The 18717-nt window shown below is 34.0% G+C and overlaps 2 protein-coding genes across 3 annotated transcripts in view; both read left to right on the top strand.

Annotated features, from left to right (window-relative positions):
- Positions 1–18717, top strand: part of LOC123700143 (filamin-A) — a 74978-nt gene that overhangs the window by 18078 nt on the left and 38183 nt on the right. The window contains exons 11-20 of the mRNA XM_045647278.1: positions 268–449; positions 1194–1436; positions 1636–1762; positions 1961–2369; positions 2702–2874; positions 3111–3210; positions 3563–3737; positions 4248–4417; positions 6123–6214; positions 6917–7093. Coding sequence (XP_045503234.1) covers positions 268–449; positions 1194–1436; positions 1636–1762; positions 1961–2369; positions 2702–2874; positions 3111–3210; positions 3563–3737; positions 4248–4417; positions 6123–6214; positions 6917–7093 — 1848 coding nt within the window. The remainder of the gene's footprint in view (positions 1–267; positions 450–1193; positions 1437–1635; positions 1763–1960; positions 2370–2701; positions 2875–3110; positions 3211–3562; positions 3738–4247; positions 4418–6122; positions 6215–6916; positions 7094–18717) is intronic.
- The window catches only part of LOC123700154 (ATP-binding cassette sub-family C member 4-like), a 219903-nt gene continuing 215628 nt past the window's right edge, over positions 14443–18717 (top strand). For both annotated transcript variants that reach the window (XM_045647290.1, XM_045647305.1), the window contains exon 1: positions 14443–14709. In XM_045647290.1, coding sequence (XP_045503246.1) covers positions 14635–14709 — 75 coding nt within the window. In that variant the 5' untranslated portion in view covers positions 14443–14634. The remainder of the gene's footprint in view (positions 14710–18717) is intronic.

The raw sequence follows: 18717 nt of genomic DNA on the forward strand, positions 1-18717 counted from the left end.
TTTTTAATAATAATATAATGGCCCTTAGCATGATTGTGTCAATGCATTACATATTTCACATTGTTATCTATTGGATAACCATCATTTCTTTTTACTTTTAAATATGTCATTAGCATATTTAAAATAAAATTTTCACAAGCCTCGTATTTAAACAAGTAAGAAAAATCATTAAAGAAATTTTATAATACAATTTCTAAGATAACTTACTCCGAAAAAAGTACTGTAAAGCCGCCTAAAATCTATCTAAACAATTATTATAACAAACAGGTGCACCACGCCGCGAAGACATAGACGTGACAGCACACTCTCCAAGCGGTCGAGCGGTACCGCTAGAGGCGCGGCACCCGCCACCCTCAGCACCCGGCACTACCGCGTCCAGCGCTACCTTCCAACCTGACGAAGCTGGCACTTGGACTATCGCGATCACGTACAAGGGTGAACATATACAGGTAGATAAGTGCTTCTTTTCATAACACAATGACAGTTTGTACTTATTTTTAAAATTCCCATTTTTATACGAAGTTTTGAATTTGTATATGGTATTAAGATTATTTACGTAAAAATGTATTAATTGTATAGGTACGATAAAAGTAAAACAAAATACCTACTTTCTGATTTTAATCTGTGTAGTGTGTATAATAATTTAAATAGAAAATAAATATCTATCAACTCTATGTACGCAGTACGATAATATTTAAACATGTGTTGGAGAAAGGTTTTGCTTTTAATTAATGAAGCAGAAGTTGTATATTCTTAATGGACTCGCATTAATCCAATCACTATTTCCTAGAATTCGCAAAGCGCTAAATGCTAGCTTACATTATTGAAATAATTTTTATAATCCACTTAGGTATTATAAAAAAGGGAAACAGTGGAAATGTTTATTTAAAGTCTTATTCAGTTAGAAAAATAGACCTTGGATTGTGTAGCTCGTGAAGATTAAAAAAAAGCAATTATAATGCAATCTAAAATGTAATATGTTTTCTTTATAAAAGATTCAACCCATAAAAAAAATTGAATTTTATAACCACTACTTTTAATTAAATAATTAATCTACAAATTTAAGTAACACTCATATAAGCGCTACATATTCCAATTTCTATTTGAGTGCAGTGCAACCTAAAATCGAATGGAGCTCCACATAATTCATCTACCAAACATGCGATGCATCTTCATTACGTAAATAATTACAGGGTGGTCCGTTCACGTGCGAAGTTTTCGAGCCAGCAGGCGTGCGGCTCAGCCCGGGCGCGCTCGAAGGGGCCGAGCCACTCAAACCGCACTCCTTCGAGTTGGACACCAGCGGCTGCGGCGTCAAGGGCGACTTGCAGCTAGACATCGTTCATGATAAACGAAGCGTAATGTGTGCTCTAGAGAAGTTGTCGCCAACGAAATATCGAGCGACATTCATGCCAAAGGCACCGGGAAAGCATCGGGTAAATTTAACTTATATATGTTACACATGCAGTTCAGGATTTATTTTGATTCACATGAATGTCCAGATGGCAGATATATATATCTCTTCAGTTCTACGAATACATTTAATTCGTATCCATTAATATGAATAATAATTGCCCTTAAATGTTACCTTTCAATACACATTCACACATTTTTAACTGAATATTATATTTGCAGTTGTACATATATTTCAACGGTTATGATGTTCACGGATCGCCGCATGTGTTTAGAGTAGGGTCACGCTCTAAAAAGCCCAGAGACAGCGCGAGCCCATCGCCTGCGTATGCCAGAATGTCAAGTCCAGGTATTTATAAAAAATAATAGAAAATATACTAAAAAAATCAGTACTGTTGTAATTAATTAGAACTAGTAATATTTAAATTCTCATACAAGATTACAAAAATAATCAGCTATTTAAAACGTCCTACATAATTCTTTAAACCAAAAATACCACTGTTACTGCCGAATGAACCTTTTGATGGAACGTTTCTGTGTTTTTCAGTCACCCGCTTAAGATCTGAAAGTCCTCACAATCCATACAATTTATACGATTCGAATGCTACGAAATATAACACGAGCTCAATAGATCGACGGGAAGAGCGTCGAGATTCGAGCGATTATTATAAACATGGATCAGATGTCAAAGAAAAATCTTTCGATGTTACCGATTCGTATACGTCTAGGGTGAATAAAAAAGAAACGTATAAATACGAACCTGAAAGTCCACGTAATAGAACAGCTAGTCCGATAACATCGAAATATTTGGGAAATGGCTCGAGATTGGACATTAACAGGTCAAATAGTCCGTACAGAGCTAGCAGCCCATACAGAGCGACAAGTCCAGTCGGCCGGACAAGCCCGCTAACCAGGAAAGACAGTCCTTTGAATAGGACGGCTAGTCCAATTAACCGGTACGTGTGATAGCCAAGATACAATATATCTACGTAGCTCTAGAATGATTGGTTCGTGTTTGTGATTGAACGAACCATCGATGTCAGTCCTGTAATACAACACCTCAAACAGAATTAATTGCACCTACTTTAAGGTTAATGAGATTGCTCTAACACAATTTGTGAATAGGATGCAGTCTGATACTTTAAAACTCAACAACAAAGACTGCAACTTGAATAGTTTTAATTTATGTAAATGTTTCAATTGTGCTTGGAAAATATAACTAAAAATGGAAGCTGGCATAGATATCAAATGCAATAAGTAACAAAATGTACTATTATTTTTGTTCCAGCGTTAATAGTCCGACGGAACGCTACAGTCCCGTTACAACTACGAAACGTGTAGTAGAAAAACGATCCAATTACAAAATGTACAGTTCATACAGTGGCTCTCAAGATAATCTTGATCAGAGCAGTCCATTATCATCATTGGAAAATGAACGTGCCAGGAGATATGGAAGTCCAGGTACTTTATATTTAAAAACATATAAAAGCAGATGTGGTAGGTACCTATATGTATATAATATTAAGTACATCATAGTTAATGTTACGTTATTAGATCAAACAACCAAATATCCATACAATTGAAAACTACTTTTAGTTTCTCTAGCAATAATTTATGTTTGATTTATTAAAAATAAACATAAAACGCAAGATATTAATTTGTATAGGTACCTAATAGCTTTCATTTAATTCAAAAAGGGATAGGAGAAGGTGGGGATCCGGGAGGGAGAGCACCCAGCACAAGAAAAGATTCATGGGATTCAGTTGAGAAAACAAGGCAAATGCTCAGTAATAATAGGTGAGAATAAAATTTTGATTATTAATTAATTTATGCTTCGTTAAGTAAACAATTTATTTCGTAGATAATTAAAACTTTAGTAAAGACTTTTTATATGAAAAACAATTTCCATTCGTCAAGGACAATTAAATAATTTCAAGCTCTCCAATCTATATTATGAATATGAGTGACCTACAATATTTCGGGTATAAATTCCAAAAAGACGAAATGCTGCGAATGTATTTCCTCAGATCGAATTCTCACAGGGACGTCTATTCAAAGCACAGTACCCACGTGAAGTGTTCACGCTAAATTTCTAATGAATTGATGTTTGAAATCAATCACTAATGCTAAATTAATGTTGTCCAAATAGCTTGGAGCCAAGCAATACAGAGCGGTACGGAGCGAGCACACTAGAGCGGGAGACGCAGCGCAACACGCAGCTCAACAAGCAGCTCAACAAGTTTAGCGATTTATCGCGCGACTCGTTCAACCGCCAGCTTGACCGGTTGGCCGATGATCACGAATCCGACACTTACACCAGCCGTGTAAGTAAATTCTACGTGTTTGATGAAATTGTACTCAACTGTGGCCAGCGTGTATGCTCAGGTGGAAATTAGTTCGTCCATATATATGTTTTGGTTAATTTAAAGTGGTAATAGGTAGCCCAATGAACGTGAAATTTTATGTTTTGCACGCTATACGGGTTACTTAATTGATGAGCATTTCAATGCAGATATGCATAATGCATATTATATAGTTGAAGTGACATTATGCTAGTGCGATCTATACAGATAACTGTTTATCTTATTGTAATGTAATCTCTAATTGTGATTTAAAAAATGAATCAGTGTTATAAGCTGTGGTTATAAGATATATGGGTAATATTAATAAGATTTTTTGTAGATATTGATGTAATGAACTGAGTTAATAGGTTGATATTAATATATTTTCATTTTTCGAAACAAACTAACAAATAAATATTATCGGTAGTAAACTTAAAGCTAAGAAATATCTTAACTTATTAATCCCAATAATAAGACATAATTTATATGTAGCAAGAGTTCAAGCGAGAAGTACACGAGAGCTCGTACGTCGTCCGCGACTCCTCATACAGCAGCGTGGAGGAGAAGCGCCAACAGCATCAGTCTTTTTTATCCAATAGGCCCCCCCGCGACCCGACCGGGGGGGCCCCTACTGAGACGGACGCAGCTCATGCCCGTTTCAGGTAACTTTTCTTTTTACACTTTGATTTTGCCTTGGTATACAAATATTGTGTGACCTTCCCTGGCTCTGACAGGATTGATAAAACTTTGTAAAAAAATATTTTTTATTTGATTCTATCTATTGATGATATCACATGAACAAAAACATGTAAATCAAATTCCTCATCGACAGGTCTGTAGAAGTATAAACAAACAACCACAATTTCTAATTTCAAATGTTAGGTACTCGTACCCTTCGTACCCTATAAATAATCAAATTCATTGAAGCATTGTATTAAACCGCTGATTTTATATTCTTTTATGTATTGTTACACTTTAATATCTTGTCAAAGGATCGTAACACGAATACATAAAAAGGACGGACACGTAATTTTGTGTCCGGAATACAAAAATTCGCATGTAAAAATTGAACCGAACGTGAACGTGCAATTTATTTCGTGATCCGTACCTATCTAGGATGTATTTTTTCTGTTATTTTGTGGTCTTTTTTCCATATGTATTTGCAATGTTCTACTATTTATGATATATTTAATTTATAATATAGTTTCTGATATGTTATGGATATTGTTGCATTGCTATGGAGGTATACAGGGTGTAATCGTTAAGTGTGCACAAGCGATTATTTCGAAACTATTGCAGATATCAAAAAACTTTAAACTTATATTGAAAGTACTTGACCTAATGAGTAAAATGGCCGTAATAAATTTTTAAAACTAAACGAGAAATATCCAAAAATGTTACATTAAACGCTCCCATACATTTGATTTCCCATACATTTTGTATTCATATCAGATTTTCGAAATGACGTCCTCATTGCGTACAATAACATGAGGAGCTCTATTTAAAGTTTCTAAATGAATTCCTTCAAATTTGCGAAGTAATAAAAGCAGAAAACTATAATATTTCATATTAAATGTAGGTACTACATGGGATATTCATATCTCATACTAAATGTATAGGATGGTTTTAAGATATTTTTTTTGATATTTCCTGTTTTATTTTTAAAAATTTATTACGGCCATTTTACTCATTAGGTAAAGTACTTTCGATATCAGTTTAAGGCTTTTTGTTATCTGTAATAGTTACGGAAAAATCGCCTGTGCACACTTAACAATTACACCCTGTATACAGATTTTTTTAAGAAATGGACAATTTGGAGCCTTCATTTTTGATTAGCTACAAAATCACAAAGAATATTTAATTAATAAATAAATTAGTTAATAATAGAATAATGTGTCTTTCCATAAAATAAATAGGTGCAGGTGTGTAGAAACGATCGCCAAGAACGAAATAAGTAGTCTATAAAGAAAATATAAAGCCTTTAAACGGAAATGCGTTCTCAGCGTAATAAATTTTGGAATCCGTAGTAACGGCCTCCTTGCAGCCCCCTGGTGATTCGGAATTTATTTTATAAATATATACTGTTACTACAGATAATAAATACAAATTCATTTTTAAAGTATACCACTCAATAATTTAATATTATTCTTACTGGAAAAAAGTTTAGATATAATCTATCTCTAGCAATGCCATTCTAATCGAATGAACTTTTTAGGTATTTTATGATTAAAATATTTCTGTTTTGCCTCTGTCTTTATATCATAAACTGATAATAAATATACTTGTCGTAATCTTATCCTTGGAAGTAGAAGTGCTTCTCATGTAACCGTTATTTAACTAATTTAATGAAAACTTTATTTGTTGCAGACCCATTCAAAGGGATAACAATAGAGGTGCCAAAGGAATAGTAATAAAACCAACTTACAAAGGAGTTGTAGGGCAACCTGTTGAGTTTATAGGTAATTACAAGGTCCAACAATCTGTTTTTGTTGAATAAATTTCGCTCTTTTAATTAACAGGAAACTTCTCGGAAATCGCATGTTTTTCCCTGAAATTTTGTCAATGTATATTTTAATTATAAGACCATTTTACGAAAATTATGGTTGAAATATTATTTTTCTTTATTAATTCTGTAAGTACCTAGCGATGGGCAGTATTTCATTTAAGTATAAAAAATGGTAAAATTTTTCCTTTCTAAACAATATCGTTGTAAGTAATTAAGCTCTTGCTCTGTCTCTAGCTCAAAATTTAATTCTAATTTGAAAAATTTGAAATCTTTTATTCATTTAATAAATGACTAATTAAGGAAATACTCTTATTCTTCTACTTAACATTTAAATGTTTTTTTTTTATATTAAGTTCAAATTAATGATTTAGGGTTTCAAAAACAAATTACAAAATAATATGTAGGTAGTAAGTTTGTTAATGAATAGCAAATCTTTTGTATAAATATACTATTATTTAATAAAATATAAGACTTTATCTATGCCTACTTTTATATTATTAGAAGCAATTTATAAATATTTAGATCGAAATTTCAAACATCACACCACGCTCAAATTTTCCATACAATTTTGCCAGTTTTAAAGACTAGTGTACAACACACCGCGATCATATATTTTCTCATAAGTACACTTTAGGAAAGTCTTTAATTTGTCTAGTGGATGCCAGCACAGCAGGTCCTGGACAGCTGGAGCTAGAAGTGTCCGGCGGTAACGGAGCGCTGGTAGCCAGCTCGGTGCGGTCGCTCGGCGCACACAGATACATCGCCGCGTTCACCCCTCGGGTGTTACGCCCGCATTCTGTGCGGGTCACTTTTAACAATGAACACGTACCAGGTAAGGCTTCTTTATTGTAGACAAGCTTCGCTAAATTGTTTTGCTTTGTATTTTATTTACGCATGGGAAAAAGTGACCAGTTTGAAAATAATTGTTTGACTCTGTGAACGGCAACGCATGTGAATTTTATTTTTGGATAAATATTGAAATCCGTCTTTAAGTTATATCATTCTGGTAAATAATGAATAGAAAGTAGTTTATTACATCCTTTTTATGTTCATTTCTATTAATAAATAAGGTTTAAAATTCGCTGATATCTCTAACTTCCGATTATAAAAATAAACGTTCACATTATTGTGGTTGCAACTTGCCCGCTTTACGATTTTGCCTAGATCCTCTTCGCCACTCTTATCTCCACCGTTACAGAGACAAAGTATAATTTATTTTCGGGTAAGGTTATGAAGGGATGAGCCCACTTACCTATTAAAATATAATAAGGGACGACCGACTCCTTAAGAGGCTAAAAGGGCAGTGGTAGGAACTAGGAAGACGATTTTTACTTTAATCGGTTTTCTTTAAAGTCACATGTAGTTTGGATTTGTTACTTGTTATCGAAAATGAAAATTCAATACCTTGTCCTACAATAATATTATGTGTCTTGTATCTGCTGTGGTATATTGTATGGTATGTGGTATATTTACTAAAAATTATGTAATGGATAATATGTAACAGTATTACTTCTTAGTATTATTTTTCCATTGGGTTACCTGGCAGAGATTTTTAAAAGATTAGATCCATTCACCATAATAATGTGTTGCATAAGATGGCAATAAATATATCCTGTATGTAAATGATGAGGATATCACATATTATTGTTAATTCAAACACAGTTTCAATAAGAATGGATGCTCTTTCTATATTTTTGTATCTTAGTTACGTAGGTACTCACCGTAATTAATAGTTACTGCAATGTATTTTTCACATTAACAAACATTTGCCAATACATAATACTGTATTTACTTTATTAAAATAATTCATTCAAATCGATCTCTTATTATTTATCTATTCTCAACCTATAACCTTTTTATTATAAGGTGGTTATAATGTCACACATATTAATTTAATTTTAAATATTCCAACGTAGTCACTGGTCGCCTCGGATTTTCACGTCGTGGCAGTCTTAATAAAATTAGTCTCTTACGCTAGGTATCATAACTGAAACTATGATTTTAATATCAACTACAGTCTACAAATTATTATGTGTACCTAAGCTTGAGTTTTGGTACCTGTATAAATTCGTTAAATTAGTGCCATGATCTCAATAATCTTAGATGATATAATCAGGGATAATTCGAAACTATAAGTCAGTTAGTAATTATAGATATCATTACATGATTAATAAATAAGTGATACTAAACTTTCCAAAAGGAAGTAGCTATTTATAGATTTAGACACATCTATAATCTGAAACAAGTCAGTTTCTGTTTAACAATCCGTGGCATGATATCATATACTTAATAAAGGAGTAGCTTCTATTTGAAGACAACCCAACGCGTAATAATTCAAGCAGGCCGCAGACAGCTAGGGAATTACTTACCGGCTTCAGCTCAGGCGAATAAGCAAATTGTTACTTATTATACTTTAACAAGCTCTGTGAAACCCAAGTTTTTAAGTAATGCATTTCGGCGTTATTCAAGAACTCGAGTTCACAGTTCCGACTGTAAGATAATCATTTTTGCAAAAACTACCTCATTATTAGGTAGTTATTTACAACCTATCTATAATATAAAAATGAATCCCAAAATGTGTTGGTAAGCGCATAACTTGAAAACGGCTTTACCGATTTCGTTAATTCTTTTTTTATAATATTCCTTGAAGTTTGAGGATGGTTCTTATGTAGAGAAAACGTGAATATGTACCACGGGCGAAGCCGGGGCGGACCGCTAGTTACCTATATAAATTAGCGTAGTGGAGACGCAGGGGTGTAGGCCTAGGGTTTCCGGTACCGGTCTCTTTTTTGAGAACCGGGAATTTCGGTACTTTTCCTTAAAAGAACCGGGAATTCCCGGTTCTTTCGGTTCTTTCGGGAATATTATTTAATACTACTAGTTTATCTATTACTCTTTCAAACTTCTATTCCTACTATCGAATTCATTATTTTTCTTCACTGTAAAACTCTTATTCACCGTTATTTTACTTTTCCACACTTTCTACTGTTCAAAAGTTCAAAACTTTAATGTAAATAGCTACGAGCTTATAGAAAAAACAAGCGAAATACATGGTCGCTCTGTCCCTGCTTTCGCTGTATGGCTTTCGCCATGGACGGTCAGCTGGTGATCTCCTAGTTCTCTTAACCCATCGTTGGGCTACGGCAATCGAGAGTAAAGGAGAGGCCTTAGCGGTTGCCTTCGATCGGGTGTGGCATCGGGCTCTTCTCTCGAAACTTCCAGCCTATGAACTCCCAGAGAAATTATGTAAGTGGATCCCGGTTCCATTTTACTAACAAAAGAACCGGGAATTCCCGGGATTTTCGGTTCCGGGATTTCCCGGTTCTGAACCCTAGGTGTAGCGCCTCAGGTTAAAAAATGGGGTTCATCAGATTTTTTTTTCTTATTTAGGTATCTGCACCTTATTTTTGTCATCACTACTACATTCAATGAATTAAACAATCACGAGTAAATCGAAGTCTTAAAATGAAAACTGCACGCACTTAGCCAGTGGTTGATTATAATCAATAATCATATATTATAACCAATCCCATAGGTGTTGCTACATTGGAAACAATTTAGGTATGTGGAAGGATGAAAAATGAATTCTCAATTATTCGATGACAGCTAAAACTCACTGAGCAAAAAAGTGACTTAGGTACATAGGTATTATGTAACACGTCCACACGCATAATATCGCGTGTATCAGTAAATACCCGATATGTAATACCATAATTGATACTGAACATGTGAAAGGAAGAAATAATATATAGCAGTACATGTTACTTAGGTATATAAATAAAATAAAATTTATTAGCAACTTCAATTATAACATTACAATATTGCTCTGCCTTCTGAACTAGCTACAAACTTTAACTCCAACACTGCTACGGCATAAATCCCTTACTGAAGATTGTAAAAATACGGTATAAGTATGTTTAATTGTATATTTATCTTTTTCTATTGAATGCACATCTCGACCTTTTAATTGTTTCGCGGTCATGGCCAATTATTTCACACGTCACATAATATGCAGGTATACAAATAACAAGTTCATAAAAAAATCTAATTAAATACAAAACTAAACGAGATAGGTATAGGATTATAAAAGAACCATCATACGATATAGGTAATTTCTAATCAAGCTATCATTATCTAAGTAGGTATATCTACTAGGTAATTCAAGAAATCGCCTACTACCTACCTACTTCTAATGTCAAAGCTGGTAAGGCAAAGAGTCTACCATACAAATTAACTTAAAATACACCTTGAAGTAGTAGGTACTTACACGTTTGGTAAAAGTGAACTCAAGTCTAGAATTACGATTACCGACTGAATGTAGGCTCTCGAATTCCCTGGCGCCATTTTGAATACCTGAGTGACGTCACGCGGCTGGGCGCGGGCGAGCCGCTTGCGCACCGCACTTCACAATTCACATTCGGCCCACAGACGCACTCGAACGAGGCTACGCCTCTCCAACAAAATGCATTTTCGTCGTACATATCTAACCATATGTGTTAATAAATACTAAAACGTAACAGTACCTCTCTGATCTTTTGTACAAGAACAGTTGAGTTATTCAGTGTACCTGGCTTGTACGTGTGTAGTGATTCCGCTCAAGTGTTGTGATTTCTTTCGTGCAGTGCCCTAGATAGCTGTCACCGAGGGAGTGTTTCCGTGTCTCAAAGGTCTCTCCGGCCTCGATAAGTGAGTCTATTTGCATATACCTACAGAACACTCGGAAGCCTCCACACTCATCCATAATGTACGTGGGTGAGACACGTCATTGCCGTTGTTAAACCTCTTTTTCAAATTATCCTATTCGAAAACATCGTTACTACAAGTAGGTAAACATTTATAAAAATCTTATCTCTACTTTTCCATTTTTTTTAATAACATAATCTGTGTAATGTGTAGTAATTTCACACTATTAAATTAGAAATAGAAAGTAATTCAAAGGAAATTAAAATAGAAGCTCATTAAGTTATGCAAAAGTTACATTAAATACGGATCCGAGAAATTGCAATTACATGATTGACATTTACGTAATTTCTAGAAAGTGTAGAATCTCACTCTACGTGCAATAAAGTTGACTATAAACAAAATCTATTTAAGTTAGTTATGACAATATCAAATTGAAAACATTAGGTATGTCAAAGTGCAATCAAAGCTAAAACAATGGTCAATTATATTGTATATATTCATAAATTGTCCACGATATGTCAGTTATTATATGATAACAAAGCCATTATAATTATGCAGCGAGGAGGATATCCTTCGTCTTCTGTTTCGCATCACCGCATTCAGACAAAGAACACGAGCGTTGAACTCTTTTATAGGGATTGCTTACCGCACCCTTTTATCAATTGAAATAGGTACACAAAAAACACCCCTGTATTTATGTAGGTTAATGGCCTATATCCGATTGTATGCATACGGATGTATGCTTTTTACATTTCGAGTGATTCCTTTCAAAGCCTTGGCTTAATGTTGCGTGACTTGGAGAAAAATATCGTGCTAAGCCGTATCGTAACTAATAACGTGTCGGCCGGACTTGTACTGATATATTATACACTTATGATTTGCAATAAATGTAATTAGAGCAGTATTATATAACGAAGCAATCGATTACACGCATGTTTTCTTTCTTTCACTGATTTTGTGGTCACCTAAGGTTACATTAATAATACATAATATTAAAATTTAAAACAGCTATCATGAAAGCTTATCTGAAATATGAAAAAATAAATTTGACAACAGGTTTTCAACAGATTAAATTAGTTACTGAAACACAATATTATCTGTTCACATAATATTTATTGGTAGTTTAGGGTCATTGCGCCAGTTCGCGTCCACTTATTGCAGTTGGAAAGTTTGAAGGAGAAAATAAAAATGTTCCAACGCAAAATTTATGTAACGTGTTCATTACATTGTCTATTATAAGATTTACTTTCAATTGTGTTGGAAATATCATGTGGTTTTTATTTATAATAAATAAATAGCAGAATTAGGCGTTTTACCCAGTTCGCGTCCAAAAATTCCAGTTTGCGTCCACCCGTGGACCAGTTCGCGTCCACCAGCTTAGAAAAAGAATTAAGAGTGTATTGGGTGATATTTTATCAGATAAATGCAAATAAAAATTAGATTTTAATAAATTATTTATTTACGAATATAGTTATTTAATAAAAACCGGCCAAATGCGAGTGGGACTCGCACACCGAGGGTTCCGTATTAACCTGTTTTTTTTTTCATATGTTTTAACTGTAAATGATTATTTTTTCAATATTTCCCTTATTCGTGCTATATGACGTTGCTTCGTACCAAACTTCAAGTGTCTGTGTTCACGTAAAGTACCCTGTAGGTTTTTATTCCCTTGCGAATGTCGAAATTTGCGAAAATTTGCAGCATAAACGGCTGTATCTTTTGAATTCTTTGGCTTATAAGTTTGATTTTTTCACTGCTTCAAGGGACCGTAGACTTGAGTATTCAATAAAAATTTCAGCTTTATACCTGAACGCGTTACTGAGAAAAAGGGTCTTGACAGAAAGACAGACCGGCAGACGGACATACAGACGGACGGATATCAAAGTGATCCTACAAGGATTCCGGTTTTTTAATTCACTGTAAGGAAACTGGAAACACTTATTTATATTTATCTTCTCATCATTAATAGAACTAAAAATTAACAAAAACAACGTTACATTATGTAAATAAATAATAATCAGTTCTATTAAGATTACCTACCTACCCTATTTTTTAGTTTGTAATGAATTAAATTTCTTTTTTGTTTATATTATTTTCTTAACCACAGACTTATTGACTCTCATTCTCAAAGATACTAGTCTCATTCTTAGAATACCCATTTTAAAATGAAAAAATAGCATAAAAATTTGCTCATTTGAATGAAAATTTAAATTATCAACTTGTGGTCTTAGTCAAAAATTTACAATCTATTTTAAATTACATATTTTAACAAACAATTCATTGCTACGTAATGAAAAACAATGTGGACGCAATATGTTCTATTGCTATGCACTATAGGTATAGTTTGCGCCCAACATGGACGCAAAATGGAAGTTGTATAAATTCGGTGTAGTAATTCGCGTCCACCTTATTTTAGCTAGTAATTGTAAAAGTAATAAGCTGATTTATAATCCATACTATTCCATGTTTTGTTAGCAAAGTAAAGAAAGTTACATATTCAAAAATTCACATTTAACAATAAGATACTTACCGCCAAACGCGACGCTGCGCACTATTTTTTTCTCAAAATCCCGCGCGTTTTAGCTCTCTCGTCTAATAGCCAAAATTAAATATTTTTTTTAAATAGGATAGGCGGTGCGCAGGCATATTTTGAACATGTGTGCATGTCTCTTATACATTGAGATATTATCGGAAATTTTTCTTATTACAATTTTACATAAAGTATACTTATTTTCGTGAATTTTCTAAAAGATATCCGCAAAATGGACGCGAATAGGCGCAATGACCCTAGTTAACATTCTCAGAAAATACACCTAGCATGTTCTTTTGTTAAAATTACATATAAGCTATTGCATAGCTTCTATATCGCGGGCTTACTTAATGATCTAAGATTGCGGGCCTTGAGCGCGGGGATCGAATCGACAAATTCCGTAACGAAAAAACCTCACGTTCCCCACTCCGGTGGGCGGAGGTGTGGCTTGAAGGCATAGCAATTAGCATGCAATAGCTTTACCGCGGCAGTCCCCGAGTGCCACACGTCGTTTTTTTTATACATTGTATTCTAGCCGTTAATTGGAGTCTCGTTCTCAAAAACCACCATAGTTTTAAAAAGGTATCAAAATAATACAATAAGTAAGGGCTTCACAAATAGACAATAGTCAATCTATTAATTATTTTAATTACCTACTAGGAAAGGACCTAGGTACCTTAACACAAATTAATTTGCATTAACTATTTATATGGTATTAATTAGACTTATTATATAATAACTAATTGAATAATTAATGTACCCATTACAAAACTTACTAATGCTTTAATTTTCGCAGATTATAAATCAATTTTATTTATATATAAGAAATAACAAATTAATTATACATATAATATAGGTATATACCTAGCACCTTGCACCATACTTTGGTATGATGGGTATATACCCATCATACCAAAGTATGGTGCAAGCGGAATTGAATAGCTTGGCTAGTTTTAATAAGAGGTAATTGCGCTGGTTTGCCGTCCAGCTTCTGTTTTCGTCCATTTGACTGACCTGCTACAATCACGTGCGTAAAACTTGAATACAAACCTACCTTCCCGCGCAAGTTTGCACTTTTTACGGTCCATAATGTTTAAGCAACAGTACTATCAACATTAAAATTTGATTTGACAAGAAGAGAGTTCAAAAAATTAACGTAAATGTGGCCGCTTCGCATACGTGCCTTGCAGATGTCATCGCGCGAGAGAAAAATTTGCCGGCGAGAAAAGTTCATGGTAAGGTAAATCACTGTTTTAGCTAGTTTACGTAATGTTTTTGGTACGTATGGTTATTTATAAGCATAATAAACGCAATTATAAGTGTTTATTATACATTTTTATAATACTCTTCGAAATATTAAGTGGACGGATATTAGGTTACCAAATTCTCAAAATATTTGGTTTTCGTCCAAGTGGACGGAAACTCAAACAGCTACGTGAATATTTGTTAGGGTCATTTTACTTTATCGGACCTTTAAAATACTGAATAGTTTCTCCCGAAGTGATCTTTATTGCTATTAGTTTAGTTTTTTTGGTTTCCGTCCACTGCTATGTCAGTGCTGCCAAAATAAAAAAATATTTAAAGAAGTGGACGAAAACTAAATTTAGCTTTAAATGTTTTAGTTTTCGTCCATGAATGAGTATTGGAGTATCCAAAAATTAAATATAGCCATTCTTTTGCATTACTTTTCGTCTATTTTTACGTATTGAAAAGTTTTCTATTCAGTATCTTCCTTATAAATAATTGGTGAGGGCCAGAGTGTTGTAGGTACCTAATATTGTCATTCATTCAGTCATGTATCATTCTCCTTATGTGAAGTAGAGTCAATTATTCGTAGCATAAATGGGGGTAGGTCAGACATAATACACTGTATTTTTCTTGATTATCATTCACTTGAGTATCATCTTTTATTCTAGGTCTGTTTTGCCAATGCAGTATTTTTTTATTATACTTACTCTTACTCAACGTATCCTCAGAAAGATCTTATTGTTTTTAGATGGCCTCGAAGGAGTCTAAGAAATCTAGAAAAAAAAGACGCTGCGTACACTGAAGATTCTGTAGCTAAAACTTATTATTATGGCTGTGTGTTTATAGTACGTTTCATTTGATAAACAAAGTATTAGAATGAAAATTTTTGTTGTTAGAATGAATATTTCTGTTTTTTGATGTTATTTCTTAGTCCTGTAATTATTACTTGTTTCATTTACATTGTAAGGAACGCATTCCTTTCTTTATTACGAATGATTATACAGTCATCACTAACGCCTAGGTATAAGGACTGCCAAGTGCTACATAGATCTCAGTGTTGACTAGTTATATTGATTATTATTAGTAAAACCACAAGTAAAACTAAACCTGGGTAGTGAGAAATTGTAATGTTAATTAAATAAACGTATATATTTACCTGTAATTGATTTTAAACTTAATAGTTGACCTACCCTCCTTTTTCTACACGGTGGTCGAAAACTAGCTTACACTAGGACGAAAACCAGTTTTTTTGGACGAAAACTAGCATTTACCCTACTTTTGCAGAAAATAATTTAAATAAAAAGATACATCAAAATGATTTATTTTCCCTTAATATTATCTTAAAGAAGACTATATAAGGACTTTAAAAAAAAATTATATGTTTAAGGAAGGGTGCTCCAAAATATTTATTTCGTATCACAAAGTTGGCAACTCCTATAATTGGACGAAAACCAGCGCAATGACCCTACCTAAAGCAATTAATGGATAGCAACTTAGCAAGTAAACTTGAATGCATAACGAGTAAAGACGTGGGACGAAAAAAGTGAAATATTTAACCACGCCATGTGAAAACTGGCACTTTCTTTTTACGTAAGTTGATGGTGTTTAAGCACGAGTAAAGACTAACGAGCCATAAAGGTGCGACGCTTCTTTATAGGCACACAAATACATTTTAAATTATTAGAATTATTATACTACTGTTACAACAATATTGTAGAGTTTAACACATAGGTACATAACTATTGTGATAAATGCTTCTAAACAACAATATAAGCCAACACTTCAATGATAAACTGCGTGTTAGACAATGTTAAAAAATGTAAATCTCGCGAGTCTTGAATTACAGATATCACATTGCAACCGCAAAGTTATCAAATAACTTAACACTACAATAATGCGTGTTCATACGACATTTGCTAAAAATCTATTTTATTAACATTTCAAATTCAATGCCTCATTTGAATTTGTATACCAGACAATATTATAATAAGTATTATTTTATTGTGAAATATAAAAATGTGCGTCAATAGAGAAAAACAGCAAAATGCATCACTTTTTTTAGTGTTTTTGCACAACTAGGAAACAAAAGTGTAAAGTAAAAGCCTGTCTGGAACAAGTAAACTGCATTGCGTCAGTTAATGTAAAAAACGTAGTTGAACAAGTTTTGGAACTCACATTTTTCACTTTATCTCTTAAATATGTATTCTTTTAAATGAATTAAAAAGTTGTATAAGTGGATAGGTATGTGAAATAATTTCAAAAAGGTAAATTTTACCTTTACTTTCATATTTTTGCGATATATTTTCAATCAATGACAATGATAGAAAGGAAATTGTACACACCGGAAATTTGTAATCTCTTATTTTTTATAACGCAAGTCATATTAATTATGTAACCGATGGGTAAGTCTTTTAGACTCATATACCTACCTAATTCAAAATACTAGGTAGCTATCACATAATAGACTATGTATAAATAGGCTTAAAGGTTGCTTCCAAAGGCACTTCTTGGTGCTTAAAATACCTACAAACAAGTCTTGTCCAAGGTAATGGAGGACGCCCGGTCCAGTCACGTTCCGTTGACAACGGGGCTTGACGTGATAACTGTCCAAAAACTACTATATAGCGGCACTATATTAAAAACGATAATTTCTAATATACATGCAAATGCATCAATTTCATTTTCATATTAAAAGAATATTAAAACGTTCAATTTATTAAACCCGACGTTGAACAGTTTTCATTAGGCGTACACTTAAAGCCTGTCCCAGACAGACGCGGCCTGCGGTGGCGATCTGCTGTTGCCTTCTTGCTTGACCGTGATAACAATATACTGCCGCGGCCGCGGTGGCGGTCATTCTAACCTACAGCGGCACATTAGCTCTCGAGTCTCACCTGCAAGTGGACGATAGTAATGGCCAATCGTACGAAGTTTTATTGCCCATATTTTGTTTTTAATTCTGTTGTTTTTTTGGTATTTATTTATTAGGTCAACCAACATTTGTTTACAATGATTCTTTAATATAATTATTATATAACATATAGTTCTTGTGATAAAGTAACAAATAATTAGAGGTTAACACAGCATGCGCCAATTATACAGAGCTATTTCTTAAGAGTACATAAGAGTAGTAAGTCTTTATGTGATGTATCATACAAAACTGGGTAATTTTGCACTGTTTGAATAAACAACTCAGTGTTTAAAGGCATAATTTCACGCGGTACACGCGGCCTGTTGCAAAAATTTACAACTGATCGCGTAATGACCGCCTCATGTCCGCGCGCTCATTCACACAGAAGCGGTGGCGGAGAGGGCGGGGCTTGCGGCCGCGGTAAGCCGCGCTGTGACCGCGTCCAGGCCGCGTCTGTCTATGTCGTTCCTAGAACTTTCAAGTAATCCAACTGACCGCCACCGCCACCGCCACCGCAGGCCGCGTCTGTCTGGGACACGCTTCAAGCGTGTAGACGTTTTAATTTTTTTCTCTCTCGCATTCCGCCCCAGTATCCATTGTGAAACGAATGCGACATGCAAACAATCTGTCAGAATTGTGTCCCGCGAGCGTTTCCGTCGACTGAAGTGAAACAATAGTGAAACTACAACGTTTTGTGGTTCCGCGGCTAATCTACTTGCACGCTTCGCAACTGATAAGGAGCGCACCGTGGCGTGCTAAACGAGGCCAGCGGTCATGCACTTGAGAACACTGTTATGCTGATGGTTATTAAACTTTTCCTTTTCTTATCAGAAAAACACATTATTCACCAAACAGAAGCAGATTTTGACGGGTAATTCTGTTTTAATTAAACAAATACAATAGAGAGACACTAATGTTAATAAACAATTGTGAAAACCCAAAAAACAATAAAAAAATTACTCAATTTAAACGTAAATCTAAATAGTTTTGAGGGACCATAGAAATAACATTTTCAAAATCAAGCTCAATACAGCTGACATTTCATTTAAAGTTTACAATGTAAACAATAATTTACAATAACCAT

This window comes from Colias croceus, chromosome 2 (assembly GCF_905220415.1).
Source record: "Colias croceus chromosome 2, ilColCroc2.1".
Lineage (NCBI taxonomy): Eukaryota > Metazoa > Arthropoda > Insecta > Lepidoptera > Pieridae > Colias > Colias croceus.